This window comes from Solanum dulcamara, chromosome 5, assembly GCF_947179165.1.
Source record: "Solanum dulcamara chromosome 5, daSolDulc1.2, whole genome shotgun sequence".
NCBI classification, from domain to species: Eukaryota; Viridiplantae; Streptophyta; class Magnoliopsida; order Solanales; family Solanaceae; genus Solanum; species Solanum dulcamara.
The window spans coordinates 38,356,517-38,375,717 of NC_077241.1; the positions used below are offsets into that span (position 1 = coordinate 38,356,517).

Sequence of the window (19,201 nt, forward strand, 5' to 3'; positions counted from 1 at the left end):
ACCAAGAGATATACTAAATGACATGTTACAGGAATATGGTGTGCGGCTCACATATATGCAAGTTTGTAGAGCTAAAAAAAAGCTCTTGAATTATTCTGAGGTGATCTAGCTCAATCATATGCAAAGTTGTCAAGTTACTTTCACATAATAGAGGCAAATTACCCTGGTTCTTATATAAGATTGCACAAATCAGAGGATGACCATTTCCTATATATATTTGTCGCTCTGTTTACATCGATAAAAGGATGGGAGTATTGTATACCAATTGTAGTTGTTGATGGAACTTTTCTAAAAGGAGCATACAAAGGGACAATAGTAACAGCTAATACTTTAGATGCAGCAGGTGAGACTTTTTGAATACAATACTAATGCTTCTATAAATGAAATTCTAATTTGTATTAAAAGTCTGCACAATATATTAAAAGTGTATTACACATGAAACAAAAATGTATTAAACATTATACCTAATGCAGGGAGTATACCTTTCTTATGCCATTGTTGATTTAGAGAATGATGCATTTTGAACAATTCAGAGAGGCATTTGTTCAAAGATCAGAGATGTGTATCATTTCGAATAGGCATGCAAGCATTATTAAGGCAACTTCAACTGTCTATGATGAAATACCTCATTTCGCGTGTATATGGCACTTGTTGCAAAACATAATGAAAAACTTCAGAAAGAGTCAGCAAAAGATAACGGAATTGTTCTACTCTATGATAAAAACATACACCACGATAGAGTTTAATCAATATATGGCAATTGTTGAGAAGATAGACAAGAGAATTAAAGACTACTTGCTGAATATTGAATACAATAAATGATCACGTGTTCATGCTCAGATAAATAGGACTTGGATGATGGCATCAAACATTGCAGAATCAGTCAATTCAAGAACAAGACATGCCAAAGTTCTTACAGTCTTGCACCTCCTAGAATTCATGAGACAACTTATTCAAAAATGGAATAACAATAATAGGTCAAAGGCAATATTTTCAGGATTTTACCTTGAGAAAAAGTATGAAAAATTTCTACAACGTAACAAAACTACATCGAAGAAATTAAGAGTATGGTATCTGTAAAAAATTTTTTGCTAATATTTTTTCTTTTGATTCACATGTAACATCTCTCTTGCTTATATTTCTTCTTATTTTTTATAGGTTAGGGAGACAAATGAATATGTGTATACAGTACTTGATGGCATTACACGATTCACGGTATATCTTCAACAATGTACATGCAAATGTGGGAGATTTTAATTGGATGAGTTGTCATGTCCACATGCTTTGGCTGTTTTAACAACAAAACACACTGGTTATGAAAAATATTGCTCTGATTACTACACAAGAGGGAATTTATTGTTGACATACCAGTTTCACTTGAATTTCCTCCCAGATGAAAGCACCTGGAATATACCACATATTCTTGAAGAGGTTGTACTTCCACCACTTGGAAAGAGAAGGCCAAAATATAAAAGACATACGCAATTGAGAGAAGATGAATTCAAAAAATCAAAAATAACATGTAGAAATTATGGACAACAAGGTCACAACAGGAAGACTTGCAAGAATGTTAAGCCTTTGGATTAAGAATAAAGAATGACATTTGAAATAAAGAATAAACTCTGTTTGTTTTAGGTCATTAGTTTGCTACAAGAATTCATTTTTTAGTTCAAGTTTAATTCATTTTTTGCGGTCTATAGATCACTGAAGGCTTTTTCAGTAGCTATAATTTTTATTCGTATCTAATTCTCTTCTAATTCAACTTTAGTATGTATGTAATTCATTTTTAGTTCAATTCTAATTCATTTTTGTGTTCTATGGATTACTGAAGGCTTTTTCAATAACTACATTTTTCATTCGTGTCTAATTTTCTTCTAATTCAACTTTAGTGTGTATGTAATTCATTTTTGTGTTTCTATAGATCACTGAAGGCTTTTTCATTAGCTACACTTTTCATTCATGTCTAATTCTATTCTAATTCAACTTTAATATGTATGTAATTTATTTTTCATTCTAGTTTAATTCATTTTTCATTCAAGTTTAATTCATAATGCAGATTTCAGTTTGATAACACTACTGAAACACTTCAACATTAATGTAGCTATGTATTGCATTATAAAAAAAGAAGAAGATATATTTTACATGAACAAAAAACTATATTAAAAGTGTATTTTACATGAATAAAAATTATCTTAAAAAAGATAGCACAAAACAATCTTCAAAACCTAACTAATACATCAACTATAAACTGTTTTTAGACAAAATAGTTTTCATAGAAATTTTAACTAATATAACTACATTTATTTATTTATGTGATCTTTTATATTCACTTTGAAGGTTACTCTTTTGCTTCTTTACTGCATATTCCCATAGTAGAGCTCCAAACCTCTTTCGGAGACTGTCTGCACTTAGTTGTTGATTTGCAATATCCTGACCATTGCTCACTAACTCCGCAAATGCATCCAAAAAAACTTCAAAGTACCTACAAAATTTAAAATATAAAAATACTATTGAGTTTAATAAGACCAATACAAAAAATAGTATTTATTTGATAAACAATTAAACTTACAATGAATCTTCTTGTTGTATAGGAATTTCTTCAGTTATGAACTTAGATTCAATGAGATCAAACTCATTTTTTCCATTGTATTTAGGTGATTTCTTCAATTCAGGACGCTTATCATAGAACTTGATCACACTCAAGTAGTATGGTAAAACCGATGAAATCATGCCAACAACATTTTGAGTCAGAAAATTCGCCCCCCTTCTAGCCGAAAATGAATCATACACCTTCAAAGACCTTTGAACAATATCAAACACAACAAAAATTCAATGATAACCCTCTTTAATGTTTATTGGAAAGAGAACATAATCCACTTTGTCCCATGGGGTGCTTGCCAACAAACGGCGTCCGCATATATACTCAGCAATAGCATCTGAAGCTGCGTACAACAGACCCTTGTGGTCGGGCCCTTCCCCGGACCCTGCGCATAGCGGGAGCTTAAGTGCACCGGGCTGCCCTTTCTAATAGCATCTGAAGCTTTGATTCTAAATTTCTTCTTATTTTCATAAGCTTCATAAAGTTAAAATAAGATTGAGCAGTTTTTTTTCTTGAATAGACAATCAGTAGTTGTAAATCAAATATTATTTTTGGTTTCATACTTTCTCTTCTTTCTAATATAATAAAAAATGACGTCAAGATACTGCAAAAGATTAAAAATGATGTCAAGTGTCAGATAATACTTCAAATCTGTAGCAAGTGTCAATTCAGTGAGCTCATTAAAGCTTGTCCAGAAAAATGGGAGAAGAAGTTGATTCAAAAAATGAGAGTGTTCAACTGGAGTTTACATAACTAATCTCATCATTCCATGCTTGACCAGAATGTTTCAATTTGAAAAACAATTTTTTTGCTTATACATTGCAAATACCTAATTCAAATGCTGGCTTGAGGACATTAACAACATCTGGGTACGGTTTCTTTCCCCTTTAAAGCATAAAAAAATAAAATTTTCAGTCAGTTAACTCATTTAAATTAAAGAAAATTTTTGACATATAAAACAACAATCATAAATAAATTACCTCTTTTTTGTACCTGTATAAAGCGACGAAGTTAATGAATCTATCAAATCAGATTCATCATCTACTCCGATTACAAGTGAAAAGGGATGTTTTATCTCAAATATTTGACGTGTTACACATAAAATCCCTCCAGATTTAAAATATTGTATATAAGGAGATTTAATTGACTTTTCTGGAAAAAAAAATCTTGCACGCTTCTTCGGTGTCGCTTTTCTTTTATTTTCATCAACAGTGGCTTTCTTTTTCTTTTTTTTTCTCAATAGTGGCTTCTTTTTTCTTTTTGTTTTCCTCAACAGTGGCTTTCTTTCTTAGATATTATGCTTTTACCTTATGGATCTGGGAAAGATCTTTAGCACACAACATGAAGTTATCAAGCGTTTGAGGAGTTTTTTGACAACCCTTTGTCGTATTGGCATCAGTAGATGCACCATAATCTATTTCACCTTTGTTAGCTGCACTACTATTAGGTTGCGCCTCAACTGAATTAAGATCAGCAGTCTCTTCTCCTATATACAAAATAATTTTTTTAGTAATGCATTAAGGGGGAGCAGATAGAGTAATTAGAGATCAAAGAAGTTTATTTGAACTTTCAAAATAAAACTAATACCATTTATATCAGCAACAACCTCAGATAAAACTTGTTCAATAGCAATTCCTCCAACATCTTCATATGTACATAACATGAACAATTTAAACAAAGTTGAATGAAAACATATAAAATATGTATTATAATTGTATTAAACCCTTCATTACCAATTTTGCTTTCAGAATTCCCAACAGTAGCAAATTTAATGGAAGCTTTAAATACTTGAGATTTTTCATGCTGATTTGATTCTACAACGTGAGTGTCATGCCCTCTTGACACATGTTATGCATCAACACAAGGAGAAAATATTGTGTGTAATTAAAATATATTACAAGAAAAACATGCGAATAAAAAATTCAAGCTTAAACTACAACTTAGATAAGTAAATACTCTAAACAGTAAATAAACTACTAGTTAACTCCCTGCCAGCAAGCAAAACAAGATATTATAGATGTATTAAAAATATAAAAGAACTTCCATTGAAGTCTAATCCACCCGAAAATGTCTCACCAGCCTTTTTGTTAGATGATTCCCTGACTTTTTGAGTAAAAGAACTGTTAATGTCTCTCTTAGCAAACAACAAAAAAATATCCTTCAATAATTGTTTGTTGAAATTCATCACAAATTCTTTCATTTGAATAGATTGTAAGTCTATCTTCTCTTCAAGAGTTTTGTGATTTTCATTCGCCTAGTATATAATCAAATATAACACAAATATTAGAATAACAGTTTTGAAAAAGATAAAGCCTAAAGCCAAGTTAGCTTATACCTTTACAAGTTCTTTTCTCAACTCTATCACCTCCATGGTCAACATATCTAGACTATGTTTTGATCCTTTCGGCTTCAATTTCAAGATTTCAGAATGATAATCACGAGGTTCAGAAAGCCTCAATTTAGATATCTCATCTTCACTTGCAACTATATTCTAACTGAAATTAAAATATAGAAACAAATAGATGTATTAACTTGAGTTGAACTAATATATATATATATATGTGTGTGTGTGTGTGTGTGCCATAAATTGTATTAACTTTTTATAGATACCTTGCATTTCGTAGGCATGAAGATGTCATTTTTAATATGTTTTTGCCAAGGACTTTCAGCAACTGTTTTTCACCTCAAAATTCTTGGAATAGAATCACAAATTCGAAGAGCTAAATCTTCATCGACTTTAGAAAAACACTCAAAAATCCAAATTTGAAGGTGCAATATCCCCTAAAAACGTTGTATACGATGTTTCAATTTTTGCCTAAACATGATACAGCCTCTGTATTTTGGTCATAACTTTTCATAGAAATATCCAAATTGAGTGATTCAAATTTCTGAGTAACCACAAGATCATTACCTACAACTTTTATGAAGACCATATTTTAAGATTCGGAGGTTAAGTAGGTCAAATAAATTAATCTTTGTAAGGTAGGATGCTGTTACGGAAATGAGTGTTTATAGAAGAAAAATCATATCTCACTGTAGGTTTATCCAAATTGGTTGATTCTTGAACGATATGAAACTAAACTTCCATATCTACAATTCTTATGAAGACACCAAATCCTAAGAAGGAATTTATCTTATTCAAACGCAGCTTCCAAAAAGAGTATTCTGTCAAAGATAACTCATTTCACCTACCATAGAAAGATCTAGATACATTTGACATCACTCATGACATAAATTGTCCTCCATTTAACATCATCCATGACATCAATATATTCCACTAAATTTTCAGATTTTTATTTATAATTATTTTATTTATTGTTAGGTCATCTTTCCCACCTATAAATACCCACCTTATTTCCTCATTTTATTCATCAAGCTTTCTCAAGCAAATCTTCTCTCTATACACATTCTCAAATATAGTTTTAGTTCTTAGTAGTGAAGAAATACTATTCCGGTGATTCATATATTCCGGGTAGTACACAAAACATTCCGGCAAGGAGAGAAGCTAGGACTCAAGAGTGTTCATTAAGTCTTCCGGTATCAACTAAAGCTTCGGTTTCCAGGTATGTAAGGTTTCAATGAGAGTATTCCTTCCACTCTCATGTCTAAATTATTTTGATTATATGATAAATTATATTTATTTTCTTTAAGCTTTACTCTAAGTTATGTGGTGTTTATCCATGAATTCTTCCATCCATGTAGTCCAAAAACTCTTTCAATTAAATATCTTGATTTTAAGTAATATTTTCTTATGTTAATTCTTATTTTTACTTAATAGTATGAATCATGGTTAAACTAATGATTATTGCTCTATTTTGATACAACGTAATTTTATATATATGAATTTATAGTTTGCAAGTAATTCCTCTATTTATCTATTTAAAGGTTCTTAAAATTCATGGTGGGTTGTTTAAAGCATGATTTTTAATTAATGATTTTTAAAGTATTTATGTATATTTAATTACATACATATTTGCAAGTTGAAGTGATTTGATCCCACCTAGTTTTACTATGTTTTTAATAAAGTTTGACTTGAAAGCTTTGACTCCAAATAAATGTTTATGAAAGCAATATCTATGATCAAAAAGGGAGTCTTATGAAATGAAAGAATGATGAAATGATATGAATGATGGATTCTTTATGCAATAAGGACAATTCTTGCATATTTGAATTATCAAATGTTTTAATGAGCTATTCTACCGAATATGATGTTTGAATTCTCAAGTTATATGCTATAAATATTTTGAAGTATTAAACTATTCCGTGGGATTGACTTAGCACCGAATGAGGCATTGAGGTGGGATTCGGTAAGGGAATCCTAGTAGCAGCCCCTTGTCTCATTAACTATGTGCCAACATAGGAGCCCTTGTAGGCTTAGGCTAATGGATCCATAAATAGCCCTTAAAATTAAAGTTAAAGAAATGAATGAAGTTGACGGAGTTCTACCTGGCAAGTAGTCTCCCCGGCCAACGTAGGGGGTTATGTTGGATTCCATGTAATAGCTCGCATGGTCTTAAATGTCGGTTATGGTTAGCTTCCCACAAAATGAATGTTTTAAAGGATATCCATATGATTTATTATGCATATATTACATTATGTTCCATATTACATAAATGTTATAATATTTTCTCAATGTTCATGCATCCTTACATACTTAGTACATTCAAAGTACTAACGCATACTCTTTTGCCTACATGATATCACCATGTAGGGATCGGTGCTCCTCCTCGTTCTCCTCCACGTGCTAGTTGATATTCCATCGAAGACTACTTTTGGTGAGTTCCCATGTTCCGGGAACAATACTCCTTTGTCTTTCTAGCTTATGATATGTTAAGATATTTTATTATGGCATTTCTTCTATTATGATTGAGGGTGAGCTAGGAACTTGTCTTAGCCCCATTAAATCTAATAGTTAGAGGTATTGTTGGACATATGTAAGTTGAATATTTATTATTATGATTTCCGCTTGTCTATTTATCATCATTACCTATGAAAGGCTAAAAGAATGCTAAGAGGCTTGTTTGAGGTACTTTCGAGTTTCTCATTCGCTATGTCACGTCTAGGCCCTAGGCTTGGGTCGTGACAGAAGGGCAAGAGGCAATCCACCTAATCTATAGTACTGATTGGTTGAATTAAGCTTGCGCCTCACATTATCAAGCAACCTCTTATAGACATCTAAACCCCATGGGTAAGAATTGAATGTCCACTTTCCACAATGTAGAAATCTCTATTACTAATTTGGTATTCATTGTTCTCATATGAGTACAAAAAATTATTAATAAAGAACAAAACAGCTAGTGAAACGGAGAAATCATCATCTATGAATTTTTTTGATAAAAACAACTCGCGCAGATGATTCTTTTGAACAGTAATTTGTTCAGAAAAATAATTGCTCAACAACCGACAAGGAAAATCTGGAACATTAACAGAACAATCATCACTAACACAATTTAAGCTTGTAATTAACTCAAATTTCCTAAGCCCGAAAAATAGCCTCTTCTCATTTAATTCAACAACAAACACATTATCTGGTATGTGTTTTAACTCCCTATTCATAAGGCAATGAATAAGTTGGAGTTGTGTGGTCACTTTCAAAAGGTCAAGAAAGTAACCAAAACAAGTATTCCTAAACAACTCGAGCTGTTTTTCAGATAAAGAAAGTTTTATTTTCTCAATCACGTCATAATTAGTATATGACGACCACCTACTTGAAAAATACAAAATATCTGGATGTCTCCAGAATTTATGATCCTGCATATAAATAATATCAATCTATCACTATAGATAATTATATCTTAATATGAACCTTCAAATGGAACTTAAAAGATATGTGAGATTTCAAGGAAAGAAGAGTAGCTTTATCGGTGCTAATATTAGTTAGTGAAGAAGTATGGTGATGAAGCATAATAAAAATTGCAAGAGAAAACAGAAGATTGCAAATTCTACCCATGACTATTTTTATATTAGAATGTCTTTTATATGACAATAATTGATAATACAAAGCAATGATCTTAGAAGATCTATTTATTGATATCAAATCTGTCTTTGGTCTTAAGCTCAATAATAAGATAAGATAAAACAAAAGATTAAGGGATTATGAATCTAACGTAAGAAGTGATTTCAAAACAGAGAAACTACACTCGACAATAAATCAGAATTTTATCAAACTACACTTGATTTAAAGTGATCATACAGAGATACTGTAGAGTGTAGATATATAAAAAGGAGCTAGTCATGCAATAGTTATACATCTAAAGATTTTTTCAGCAATCAAGGAAAAAGGAAAAAAAACAGACATGGCTCCAATTTAAAATAAAAGCAAATCAAATATTTTATTTAAAAATGAACTACTGCCAATGTGTACTCCTCAAGTTTCAAGGAAAACACATCATCACAAACATACTAAACTTTAATGATTGCTTTGCTTTTTGCAAAAAAAAGGGATATTATTGTTTCCTTTTCACTCCCCTTTTAATAATGGAACTTGAAAGCAGACTTAGCTTAGATTAAATTATTCTCATTGAAAAGTCAATAGTTGTGAGGGAGAATAAGCTTGAAGGATCATATGGTAAAGAAATTTGTTTTGGATTCATTTTTGCCTGCAATTTTCGCTGGTCTACATGTGGCTAGTTCTAAAAACATTAGATTTATGGAAGGATGATGAATGAGATTATTGATTGTTCCAATAAGTAGGAAGATGCTAACATAGGTTTCATATTAGAATTAAAGATCACTGTCTCTAATTCTCTTCTAATTCAACTTTAATGTGTGTGTAATACACATTTTCATTCAAAGTTTAATTCATTTTTGTGTTGTACAGATTACTGAAAACTTTTTTCAATTAACTACAGATTTCATTCATCTCTAATTCTCTTTTAATTCAACTTTAATGTATGTGTAATACATTTTAGTTCAAAGTTTAATTCATTTATATTTATTTATTTTTAAAAAAAAATTGTAACACAAAAGATCTAACAATTAATGGCAAAACTCTCAACAATCACTGATATAATAAACTTTAGCAAATAAATTTAGACTATAATAAAAGTATCAAATACAAAAAAAAAATCTTCAACATCTAGCACACAAGTTCAAAACAACAACAAACTAAGAAAATACACATAAACAGCTTGAAAATGCTATCAGTTAAATAATGTGTTGGTAGAATGACATACCGGATATAAACTCTCCGATAGAACCGTATTTTTGCACAATCGATTTCGACTTTTTGGATTCTTCTCCTGAGCAATTGTAGATCTCACTTTCTTTGACTGAAATTGAGAAGGTAAATCCTCAAAATCATCATCACTGTCAATAAATTTCTTAGATGCCGATGCAACATCAACTCATTTTCTTTTCGATTTAGATTTAGAACTCAATTCACTGATTTTTTTCTTACATCTACCTCCTTTTTTCTTCACATGCAATGCTAGAAAATTTTGATTAACCTCACCACCAGCTTCTTCTGGAGATTGATTTGCAGAAATTCTCAAACTAAAAATAGGACCGACATTCATTTCACCACTATCGGTTGAATTAACAATTCAAATTTGTGGGCTTCTTCTAGGAGATTTCTGACCTTTCATTACAATTGTGTACCTAAAACCTATGAGTTCCGTCTGAAACAAACAAAAAGATGAAGGAATAAGGGAAGAATAAAGAAGAGATGAAGGAATAAGAGAGAGAGACGCAGAAACTGAAGAAAAACCCTTAGAGAAAGAGAAAGATAACGCCCTTTTCTTTTCCTCAAATAAAAAATGTATATAATGTCTTATTTAATTAAAGTATTGTTGCTAATTGTTAAAAATGATAATAAAATAAAAGTCTATTTAAAAATGATAAATATTTTTTAAAACACATTTAATTAAGTAATTTTTTCGATAATATATATATATAAGCGAATATTTGGCTTGATGATGTGGCACTCTGTAAGACCATAATACATTTTTTTTATTTTTTTCTTAAATCTTTACCCTTTTCTACATTTAAAATTTGAAAAATAAAAACTGCAAAAATTAAAATCCGAATAGTTGTGTCGTATCCTAATTACTAACCTTTTCTCCAAACATTGGCTTCTCGGTTTAGTTGTTTAAAAAATTTCAAAAAGTTGTGTCCTATATCCTAATTTATTTATTTATTTGGAACCGTTGGCTTCTTGTGATTGTACTAGAAAGGACACAGGTCGTGTGCGCCTTGTATGGCTCTTCAACTTATCTTTTCTTGAGTTTATGTGTGTTGTTGTGGCATTTATAACTCTCCATACCCAACCTCTGATGAGTCTTATCTTTTTGTTTGACATAGGGGTAGAAACGGAATCACTGCACTCATATTTGCAATTGGCTCCTACTTTGTAGTACCAATTAATGAACCTTCATTTAGTTGGTTTTTGTCAAATTAATTTCTTATTCTTGCAGAGCAGCAGTTCGGCTTGTAACGACTTCTTAGGGGCTCTGCTACGTTACAACTTGCTCCATTAATTTTCAATGCATGTTTAAGTTTAGTATTCTTTCTGTTTCAATTTATTTGACCTATTTTTTTAGTCCGTCTTAAAAAGAGTGATTCTTTCATTTTTAGCAACTCTTTAATTTTAAATTTTCACATGATATATTTAAGACTATAAAATTAAAGAAGATTTTAATATATTTGACATATATTTAATTTAATAACACAAGATTTTAATTAAAATCTTCTAACTTTTTTAAATCAATGCTAGGTTAAATAGGTCAAAGAAATATAAACGAAGAAAATAATAAGTAAACATATAACGATTAGAGGGATGAGATTTAATTTGATTTATTTTCTATTATATTATTAAGTCGTCATTAATAATAAGATTTGAAAAATAAAATGCTAAGACTCATGTGTAGACACATGGTAACCACAAATCATTAGCTATATTGTATCTATCAATTGCTTTTCATTATTATATAATAATAATAACAATAATCGAATGAATATGATATGCATTTAGAAGTAACTATAATCTTTTGATTATATATTTGTACGTCAAAGTATGAGTATTGATCTTCTTCTTTTGTTATTAATTTATGTGAATTATTTTATGCCCGGTAAAGAATTTATTGCCTAAAATAGAAAATAATAATATTCTAACAAGAAAAGAATAATTAAAAGAAATCAATGGAATGATTTTTGCTTTCCTCAGACAAACAACGTGACTTTGACGGGTGGGTTCTTTCCGCATGAATATTAACATTTTTATTTCAATCTTATTATTAATAGTAATTTACTATAATAATAAGAAAATAAATCAAATTATACTTCAGCCATTAAAATTTACAAAGACACATAATAGTAATCCTAATATGTATGAAGAGGGAAAAAATGAAAATAAAAAAGAGAGAGAAGACAATAGAGAGAAGAGGATGGAGACTTGAGAGGGAAAAAATGAAAATAAAAAAGAGAGAGAAGACAATAGAGAGAAGAGGATGGAGACTTGAGAGGGAAATTATCTAACAAAAAAAGAAGAAAAAGAGAAATAAATACTTAACAAAAGTCAATGAATAAACTATACAAATTTTGGCATTGCCACTTATTCATTATTTTTAATTTTGGGATAAGTTGCTTTTGATTTCATATTTTTATTATATGAATAGAGCAAGCTTCGAAAACACAACATTTAATCTTCTATCTTATTAAAAAAAATACAATAATTAGTTATCTAATTGAATTAATATAGTTACGTATTAAATCCCATCAGACATATATAAGAAATTGCAAATTTTCTTCAAAAACTATTTATATTTGTCATTCATTAATACATTCTGAAATTTATATTATGACTGAAAATTTTATCTCGATCAATATTTTATTTTAAAAATTTCTTTAAAATTACTGGTGTTTTTCATACCCGCAAACCGCGGATATATATATATATATATAACCTAAAAAAAGACATTATTAGCCATGAGCCCCCTAATTTGAGGGGCCTCATTTTTTAAGCAATAATAGGTTATAAATATATTTTAAAGAAAATACTGAGTATTATTTTTAAAAATTATAAACTTTTTATATAAGGGAGAAAGAATTATTAGAAGTTTGAAAAATCTATAATATTATATGTCTCAAAAAGATTAAATGGATTGACTACAATAAACTTTATCAAAAAAAAAATAATTTAAGCCTCTATTCGAATTTAACTTTCTGTCCTTGAAATGTTTGAGCCGCCACTACAGAGAGAGAGAGAGAGAGTGTGTGTGTGTTTATACGCAGCCACCAAAAAACATTTGGAAACATGCTACTATAACACAGAAGAATATCATCTGGTATCTAAAATTGATGATAGAATGCATAATAAAATCACAAATTAAGCAAATAAAAATAATTGGCTAGAAATACTTCTTTTTAACATCTATTAGAAAAATTGGATTGCATTTTTCCGCTTTAACTTTTTTCCACCTATACCGGTAAATAAGAAAGTTGCAACGTGTATTCAAGGAATTCATAGCCTAAAATGACTGCAAAATGAAAATTATCATCCCCACACCCTTTTTGAACCATTGAGATTTTATTAATATAAGATAATGATTTAAAAAATAATAATACTTTATTGAAAAGAAAATAATCCTTGAAACATAAAACAGATGCACTTAATATACTTTATTTAAAATTTAGAATTAGAAATGAAATTGCTTACCAAAGTTAGAAATTACTTATTCCCTAAAATAATGGTAATATGGACTTTGATCATGGTTAAAACTAGTATATAATTAAACCTGGGCCTTTAATATTTTAATAGGCACAAATTTAAATAGAAACTTAGGGAAATATACTTTCAAACGACATGTATTTATTTAAATTAAAAGTTGTGGCAAAGCCACTTATTATTTTTATTTTTATTTGTAGCCTTCAAGATTGATTTCAAACGATATTAAAAATAATGGTAATACAGATTTATTAATCATGGTTAAAAATAGTATTTAATTAACTAAATTGGAGAAACATGTTTTCAAACGATATGTAGGTAAGCAACATTATCTCTAAAGTCGCATTCCCCCCCCCCCCCCTCAAAAACACCTTTCAATAAAAAAAATATATTTTTGTTTGAATTATTTTTTTGTTGAAATTTTATTGGTTGAAACCTTGCTATAAAAAATTGAAGGAAAGGCCATGTGGTAAATGGTGTATGTTCGTTGTCAATGATGTGGTCAATTTCCAATAAATATGGTTAGGCAAGGCACCTTCCTTATTACGGAGGAAACATAAAAAGTATGCGTAAAAGAGAGGCTGCTTTCCACCATTCAATTTGAGTGACATCTTCTTCCTTGATCCTAAAGGCTACGCTCCCGTGTTGAAGAAAAGGACAAGTACACATTCAATTGACCCCAACAAAAGCCAAAGGTCGTTACAATATCATACATTCATTATTATACTCTACCCAATTCCAAGGAAATATATATATATATATATATATAATCTTGAACCCATATTTCCTCTATCAAATACTAAGGAGTCCATGGGAAAGGAAATATATGATTCTAGCGGCAAAGTTCAATTGTATCATCTCAACTAAGAATTCATTTGATTCAAGACCAAAAAAACACTAGTAGGGCAGAATCTAGAAACCAATTTCTAGAGATCAAACACACTGATATACAACCTAACTTTTTTTTTTTTTTTTAATTTAATAAAAGGCATAAATACAAACTACATTTTCATGAGTAAAAACAAGTTGCATTGGGAGTTCAAGAACAAGAGAGGCCTGCAAAACTAAGGCTTGGTGAAAAGAAAAAACAACCCCTGAAGGTTGTCATGGCAGAAAGGAAACTTTGCTGCCATGGCCAAAAGCCCATGAAAGTGAGGCACTATACCTAGAACTGCCCAAAATCAACCAGAAGAACAAGACACAATCTTAACCCAACCATCACGTGCTGAACTTTAACACAAAGGTTCAACGACATGCAAGACTCGGTAAAACTAGAAGCACACACACATAAAAGACTAAGACAATGTTGAAAAGCTTCTACCACTGCAAGAGTTGGTAATCAATGCAAGGCTAGAAGCTAAAAACTACTAGAGGCAACAAGGACTAGTACCGGACGTGACTCTTAATCCAAAAACTCAGCATTTGCATCTCAGGGAAGTATGGTTGGAAGAACAGGAAAAATTCCCAAAAACAGCTTTAGTGTAGAAGCTGCAAAAAAAAGAACCAACCGCAACCCTGGAAAAAGGAGGCCGAGGGACTGGACCATTAGAAGACCCAAGATCATGGACCAAAAAACTTTATACTAACACTAACCAAGAAAGACTAGTTAAACTTCCTTCCTAAGCTCCATCTTCAAAGGCCATCAACTTGTAAGTTGTGTTGATTCTTAAACCCTGTCCACTTAAGAAAGGATATCACACCTCCAGAGTTGTTCTAAGAGAAGATCAACACTGTTGCTACTGACCTCATTGCAATGCTGGATGTTTAAGCCCATAAGTGACTGTCCCAACTTCTGCAGAAAGGGTACACTTTTGTCTGAAACCATAGAGCAATCCGACAGTGAGAGGATCTGCAAATTAAGTTGCACTGCACTGGCCAAAGATGCAATACCTGAATCAGTTATTCCACACTTTGAAATATCAAGTTCATTGAGCAACCAACAGTTTATGGAAATTGCTAACAAGGTTGCATCAGTAACATATCGACAACCATCAACATTCAGAGACTCGAGACTTCCCCCATGTAACTCAGTTATGAATGCAACTGATTTGTCTGTAACATTAACACATCCGCTTAGATTCACCTTGACCAAACCAGCTTCACAGCTCTGCACAAGAGGGAAAAGACCCTCATCAGTTACTTCAAGAAGGCCACTCAGCTCCAAATGAGTCAGTTTGGGGCACAGCCTACCCACTATGGCTAGGGTAGCATTACCAACTCCAGGGCAGTTGCGAATAGACAGAGACTGCAGTGAGTTGCAAGGCAGCACAGACGGAAATCGACATGCTAACTCTTTAACACCAAAGCAATTCATCAGGGACAGAACTTTCAACTTCTTACCACAGTTCAAAAGAACACCAAAAAACCCAGCCTGGGTGATCCTGTGGCATTCTTCTAATTGGAGGTTCTCTAGTGCGACAGAACCTTTGGCAAAAGCAACCAAGCCATTATCTGACAGGACTGTACATTTTCGGAGGCAAAATAGCTTCAGGTTTGGACAACCTTTACCAAGAGCTTCAAGTCCCAAATCAGTAACTCCATGGCAAGCAGTTATTGCAAACGACCTCAGCTTCTGCAAACCTGGGCCATTTCCCATGACCCAAAATCCTCTCTCATTTATGTTTTGAAGACCAATAAGGGCTATGTCAGTCACAGCAATGCCATAATGTCCAATAACAGCAAGGGAGATGTCACTGATGTTCAATGCATGAAGTTTCACCTTTGTCAAACCATGACCAGCTGATGAAAAGAGACTTGCAATTCCTTGATCTCCAATGAGTGGGCAGTTTTTGAGAGAGACAAACTTCAACTTCGGGCAAAAACAACCTACAACTTGAAGACTTTCATTCCCAATCTTTGAACAAGATTCTATCGTTAGAGAGGTCAAATTAGGACAGTTCTTTGCAATAGCCAGCAGAGACATATCAGTAATTCCAGGGCATTGGCAAAGATCAAGCTTCTCTAACAGATGACATCCCTGAGCAATCTCAGATAAACCTTCATCACTGAAAGAAGATACATTCCACAGGGAAAGAGCCCGGAGAGAAGGACAACCTCGAGCAATAGCCTTGAGGCCAGTATCAGTCACACCACGGATTGGGTTGCTTCCTCGAATAGAAAGCTTCCCTAACCCTCCATGGCTTTGAGTTCCAACAGCAATAGCAGCAAGTCGGAGATCTGTTGCTTTCTTTCCATCAAGGCACCTAGAAAGATGACCCACTCCTTCAATATCTTGAGATTCAGCCTCAGCAACTTCTACACCATTAGGGTCCACAACCTCACCCTTCTTAATACAGTCCACAGGCTTAACAAGGGCATTTTGGATAGATCTTTCCTGGGTCTCCGAAGATGGATTGGGATCTGAGATGAATGTTTCATCCCCGCGGATGCTGCTTAAAATTGTAAGCCAGCGCTTGGAAACACAAGCACAGGCACTCCTCTCTTTGCCATCAGAAAGGCGCCTCAATACCTCAAAAATGCATTCATCAGGTAGGACGTCAATGGAAGACAACTTCTGCTGCTTTTCAGTGAAAATGAAAGGGGCCGTAACACGAGACCTCTTGCAAGGAGGAAAATAGACATCCACATGATGCCTAAGGGACAGAAATAGGCTGGATTCCTTGGGACTTGGGTACACAGCCCCACCATGGTAAAAAGCACCATCACCTGAAACCCAGAAGATGGTAAAGAACATCAGCCAAAGATCACAGCTGAGACCAAACAAATCTTGAGAAAGGCCAAACTCACTTCACATACAAGTCTGCTCAGATTCAGATTTAGAGCATATATTACAGAAATACAAGATACTTCCTATGCCAGGTTAATCAATTTTTGAAGAGTTGTGTAAAGACAAAAATTTCAGTCAACCATGAAAAAAAATTTATTTTCAACATATATCCATTAATGAGTTTTCTGGTCATTATTGGCATATTTTTTTCCAGATTAGCATATCATTAACAGCTAATTTGTGAATCTGAATATCCATAGTAGAGTACGTCTAGTTTCAACATAATATAAGCACATAACTGCTATTCCGACATATAAAGGAAAAATAGAGATTAAATTGTATCATATCTAGATAGATCGAAGTGGAAATCACATTTGACTAAAACCAAGGATCCAGATGTAGAAACTCCACTAGTTTCAAAGAGAAAGTTAACATAAATTAAAAACAGATGAACTCTAACAGAAAAAACTAAAATCTAAAACACAAGTTTTAAGAAAAAGATTGAATTTCTAAGCAAAACCCAGATAAGGATGAAGAGCATACCACTAAAATTGAAGACTTTAGACATAAGTATGGTTGAAAAACACTAGGAAGGTAGAATCTGCACTGTCCAGGACTAAAAAACCCTCGATGGAGGGCAAAAATCGACAGATCAACCAACAGAAACACAATAAAAATAGCTTGAACAACTGATTGCATCAGAAAACAGGGTAGCAAGAGATCGTATGGAAACCCTATTGAATAGGGCAAAAAGAGAGAGAAAAAAAAGAGAGATTAGAAGGTGGGGGATGGATGAGGTACAAAATTATGAACTTTGTGTGGGTGGTGCTGTCTATCTATATTTTTTGTTCGGGTAAAGTGGGGTTAAGGTTTTCCATTTTTTATTTTTTATTTTTTATTTTTTATTTTTTATTTTATTATTAGGAAAGAGAGAAGAAAAGTATCTCATTCAGATACAATGAACCAAATCTATAAATGATCTCGACATGATGCTAATGTTCAATGTTCCTTGCATTTATTTTATTATTTAATGGTGGAAAATATTCATTTTATTTAACCCAAAGACCTACCTATCAAGGAATCCACAAATTTCAATGAAATTGGCTAACCATCAAACACATATACTCCCCGTCCCATATTAATCGATATTTATACTAAAAATAATTATTTTATATTAATTATTCATCAAAAAATATTAATTATTTTTTTTATATTATTCTTTCAATGTTCGTATATGCTTATAAAGTTTTCAAAAAAAAAATTAAGAAGTGAATTAGTAAAAGGATGGAAATGATTTTCATCCCCCAACTTTCCTTTTAAAATCAAATTATCCCCTCAACTTTGAACAATAATAAAACTCTTCATTTATCCTAATTAAATTTTTAAAATGTCTATTAGATCCTTTTATTATCAATTTTTTTTACTTCTTTAGAAATTATGATATTTTCATTTTTGAAATTTAATGTTACAAATTTTTCATAAAAGTATAAACATTATTTTTTTTGACAAAAAAGTGAAAAATACTAATTAAGTATATAAGTTAATGATGTTCTATAATGCAATAAATTAGCATAATGAGAAAATTAATTTTATTAATAATAATCAAAACTCTAATATTTATTTATAGAAGTGAAAATAGCATAGAATAATAATTATACAAATATATTTCAATGTAGAAAATACAAATAATTAACTTAATTAAGGACAAATTTTTAAAGATTGTATTATTTAGATTTTAAATTATTTTAGATTATAATTTATGTAATACTCCATCAATGTCAATCAAAACTTGTTTATTTATAGAGAAGACAATATCCACCACCATTTATATTGCTTGACTCTCATTCTAAAAATAATTGTTTAAATTTACTTGTCCAATTTATGAAATTTAAGAATTTTTTAATATCTTTTTATTTCTATCCTTACTATTTAAATAACTGCATAAAGTAATAATAGTCAAATTTAAGGTTTCAAAATATTATTAATAATGTTAGTTTAGTAAAATACACTTTTAATTAATTTTTAAGGGGTGTCATATATATCAAGAAGAGTCAAGTAATATGAAACGCATGAAGTGAAATAGTGGAGAAAAGAAAAAATATGCGTATACATACATATACACACACTTAACGCATATTGTATTGAAATAACGGTCATAAAAATAATATTAAATTTTATGATAAATTCTTTAAAATATTATTCTACTTATAAT

The 19,201-nt window shown here is 31.3% G+C and overlaps 1 protein-coding gene and 1 pseudogene across 1 annotated transcript; one reads left to right on the top strand and one right to left on the bottom strand.

Annotated features, from left to right (window-relative positions):
• The first annotated feature begins 558 nt into the window (after positions 1-558).
• LOC129890543 (uncharacterized) lies at positions 559-1,080 on the top strand (annotated as a pseudogene).
• Positions 1,081-14,210: 13,130 nt separating this feature from the next.
• On the bottom strand, positions 14,211-17,816 carry LOC129889140 (EIN3-binding F-box protein 1-like). Its single transcript, XM_055964321.1, has 2 exons — positions 17,533-17,816; positions 14,211-16,928 (listed from the first exon to the last, which is right to left on the bottom strand). Exons 1-2 carry the CDS (start codon positions 17,555-17,557, stop codon positions 14,944-14,946), a joined length of 2,010 nt encoding a protein of 669 aa, XP_055820296.1. The 5' UTR covers positions 17,558-17,816; the 3' UTR covers positions 14,211-14,943.
• Between the last annotated feature and the right edge of the window lie 1,385 nt (positions 17,817-19,201).

Bases quoted from the DNA above. Each gene is read 5' to 3' on its own strand.
- LOC129889140 (XM_055964321.1), bottom strand. From the start codon at position 17,557: ATGTCTAAAGTCTTCAATTTTAGTG. The intron at 16,929-17,532 runs GTATGCTCTTCA...TCTGGGTTTCAG, and splicing joins TAAAGTCTTCAATTTTAGTG to GTGATGGTGCTTTTTACCAT.